At 38.6% G+C, this 3,822-nt stretch overlaps 1 protein-coding gene across 1 annotated transcript; it reads right to left on the reverse strand.

Annotated features, from left to right (window-relative positions):
- Positions 1-1,728: 1,728 nt before the first annotated feature.
- On the reverse strand, positions 1,729-3,590 carry jun (Jun proto-oncogene, AP-1 transcription factor subunit). The gene has a single exon (XM_041208900.1). It carries the CDS (start codon positions 3,312-3,314, stop codon positions 2,358-2,360), a length of 957 nt encoding a protein of 318 aa, XP_041064834.1. The 5' UTR covers positions 3,315-3,590; the 3' UTR covers positions 1,729-2,357.
- Positions 3,591-3,822: the final 232 nt, after the last annotated feature.

Raw genomic sequence — 3,822 nt, forward strand, 5'->3', positions numbered from 1 at the left:
CTTTAGTGCTAAGAACTCAGAACAGTTATACTTAATTCTGATAAAGGATTTAAATTGGTTATAATGTTTATATAATTTATTCTTAAGAGCTTAGTTTCTTAGAGGTCTAGTATTCAATAGTTGTCCTTGTCGGAATAAGCAGTCAAGTACAATTGTACCTATTATTTGAAAAAGACCAAAAAATGATTGCTGCCCCAACAGCCAAGAAACAGCTAGTTTAATATATGAATTCAGAAATTTGCTATATGTTGTTTGGTGTACTTAATAAATTGTATCTGTTACACTGTTTCTATACAAATATAGTATAACTTCTGTGGAACATTAAAGGCGCTATATAAATGCGATTCGTTGTTGTATAGCTAAATATAGTTCTACGATTTTGAGGTCAATCTTTTTTATCTTTTGCATTTGATTATTTTGTACAAGATAATAGTAAAATATTACAAATGAAATGGTATTAACAGCCTAGAAGGTCGAAACCTTAATTTACAATTCAATTTTTAAATCGTGCCAGTAATGACTAATAAACCCTATTTCAAAGCAGTTTTCCAGTGAAATTTAGCATTTCAATTTGCTACTGGGTTTTTCTATTTTCTACTTAATTATCATGCAGGACTGAGGACCACTCGAACTCCTGGCTGCGTGAATTTATAGACAATCAACTGAAAATATAATTCATTTACAGAAAATTTAGTCTTTGCAAATAAGTCGTAATTCACTGTTCTGTCAATAACGCTGCATTTTAAAAGAAGCCACCTTATGTTACATAACTTCTAACAGAGTTGTTAAAGTACATGTATCCATTACAACTCTCAATAAAGCTTACAATACTCCAGCACAGTACTTGGTGTGACCTTTCAACCTTCACTAAGGATTATAATTGTAAAGTATAGCACAGTGTTCAGTGTAACCATTTAAAGTCCAAGATTACAATTCTTAATAGCCACGCCCTCCTCACTGAATTGCAACTCTTATATAGGACAGTGCTCAATCTAACAGTTCAGTTTTCAGTTAGGAAGGATTATAACAGTCGAAAACAGCAAGTGATAAAGAACAAACAGTGCTAGGGCATAGATTATAATTCTCCAGGATGGGAAATCTCAAGCACCTAGTTCATTGGTACTTTTAAATTAAAGTATAAGTTTAAGATAAAGGTATTTGTTCCAGATATTTGAGTTCTTCAAACTACATTTGTCGCTGAAATCCATATACTAGACTGATTTGTGCGAAATTGCTAATATATGAAGCATTTCTTCAGTTTATCTAGTAATGTAGAATTTTGTACATTTCGTCTTTTGGGGGTTACTGATGTGACCTATTTATTAACACCTCAAAACTTTATCGTTAACAATATTATTAGTAGCAACACTAGAAATAAAAAGCAATAGTTTATTGATGTTGATCAATGAAAACACTGAGAGTAAGGCTTTGGCACGGTTAGACCCTTTGAAAAATAAAAAGGTGAAACTGAAATGCCCAATGCTATTCTTGAGTAGTGTTGTGAACTTTGCAAGAGTATGCTTTCATTTTGAATGTTCTACATAGCAAGTTTATTATAAACACGTGGATTTGGCCTGTATCAAGTATAGTACAGAAAGAGAAAATTGACCACAAAGGACAGTTCTGTACATCCTTTCCACAGTACGTACTTTCAATTTTCAGATTAATGCTTGTTGCAATAATACTGTGATTACTATACGCCAAGAAAATAATTGAGTACAAAATAAATTTATTTTTCAATGCTTTATTCATACATTCTTAAATATAATTGAACTTTTTCCAGAAGTTCTCAGAAACGAACATAAAAAATTATATATTTTATTACAAATGGTAAACTTAGAGTCCTCCAAATCTCTTATTTACAAGAATATATTGGGTTTTATCCCAATAAGCAACATAAAAATAACTTACAAAGGCTATCGCTTGAAGCGGTTATGTTTTGTTGGCAGAAATCATCTTTCATGAAACAAAACATAGTCTGTACATTTTTCAAGGCAAAACGACCTCAAAGCTTTAACCTCCCTTAACTCCCTCCCACGCCCTCCCCCACATTATACTACATCAGAAGCGATCTACTCTATCGCAGTTTTTAATTCTGTAATACTGGATGATCTTGAACTGTTTCGGTCCATGCAAGACTTGGTCAAAGTAAAACAATGACTCGACATTTAGTTTTTTTGTGCCGCAAACAGCATTTCAGTCATACTGTTTTTTTACATCAAGCACAGTCCTCCACGTTTTCCTCCGTACATGCGCGCTCAGGGCGCAATCAGGACTTGTTCTGCTGTCTTGATCTATTTAATTCAGTCCTCTTCTCTGCATTTGTTCACCAATAGTTCTCCCTTCAAGTTCTTGAATCAAAACGTTTGCAGCTGCTGTGTTAGCATGAGTTGGCAGCCGCTGTTTACGTGATTCATAACTTTCTGCTTCAGCTGGGCAACCTGCTCCCGCAGCAGGTTTGCCGTGGACGCCAGTTCAGAGTTCTGCGCCTTTAAGGTCTTCACTTTATCTTCCAGCCTGGCGATTCTCTCCAGTTTCCTTTTCCGGCACTTTGAGGCGGCGATGCGGTTTCTCATTCGCTTCCTCTCCGCCTTGATCCGCTCCTGAGACTCCATGTCAATCGGAGACAACGGCGGGGTCTCCCCGGGCATCTCGGGCACCGTCTGAGGCTCTTCCTTCAGGGCCTGGAGTCTGGGATGCTGCACAGGCATTTGGTGGTTCATCGGATGATGCTGGGGTGCTGCATAGTTCATATTATTGGCATTGTAGTTAGGCTGCGCGGTGATGGTGTTAGGATTAAAATTGTTGAGATTAGCGTAGACAGGAGGCTCCTGGTGCAAATTTGAATTGTAAACAGTACTTGCACTGGGCAGAGAGGCGGAAACCGCGATCGCCGTATTCACAGACGGAGTTGAACATGTCACGCTGGGCAGGATATTCTGTTTATGAAGTTCTTCAAGAGCTTTGACAAAGCCTTCAGCAAAACCCTCCTGTTCGTCCGTGACATTTCTGGGGCACAGGAACTGGGTCGGTGTAGGGGTGGTGGTGATCAGCCCATTACTGGACTGAATTATAAGACGTTCAAGTTCAGGTGATGCGAGTTTGAGAAGTCCCACGTCCGGAGAAGTTAAGATACCTTCACTGTTCTTGTTCCTCAGATGGGGTTTCAAGTTGCTGGCTGGATCAGATAGGTTCAAAGTCATATTCTGTTTCAACATTTTCGGACTGTATCCATAACCACTATTTTCAGGCTGTGCAAAAGCTGCGTTGAGTGCATCGTCGTGGTAGAATGGCTGTTCCATCTTCGTAGACATAGAATACCGATGGAAAAAAACTCCTGATACAAAGTGTTTCAAAATAGAAATGTAGCTGAGTTCTTAAAGAGTTCAGATAAGCTACAAGGTTACCTGTTTAACTCGCAAGTTCAATAATAAAAGCACTTCTGGAAATCAGTTGATATTTTTTCCCAGTCAAATCTCCTGCTATAACTGTTTTCAGTAAGAAAACTCCCAAACCAAAAAGTGTGCAAACTACCAAGTTCCTTCAGCTTGTTTCACACTCAGCTCTGAGCACTTGCAGCGTGAGCCCCAAGCTTATCTGCAACTGGTAATACACCCGAAATAGCAATGAGGTCATCTCGGCCTATTCCCATTGGCTGATCATTACGTATGGGCGTTTTAGAATTTGCATGTAGGGCTCGGTTTCTATAACAACGCCCCAGAAGATTCTAACTATCCCGGTGCATGACGGGCTGAGGTAATGCCGGAGCGGAGCATCATGGGATGACGTCTTTATTTTGAAGATCCAGTTACCCGCTTAGGT

This window comes from Carcharodon carcharias, chromosome 16, assembly GCF_017639515.1.
Source record: "Carcharodon carcharias isolate sCarCar2 chromosome 16, sCarCar2.pri, whole genome shotgun sequence".
NCBI classification, from domain to species: domain Eukaryota; kingdom Metazoa; phylum Chordata; class Chondrichthyes; order Lamniformes; family Lamnidae; genus Carcharodon; species Carcharodon carcharias.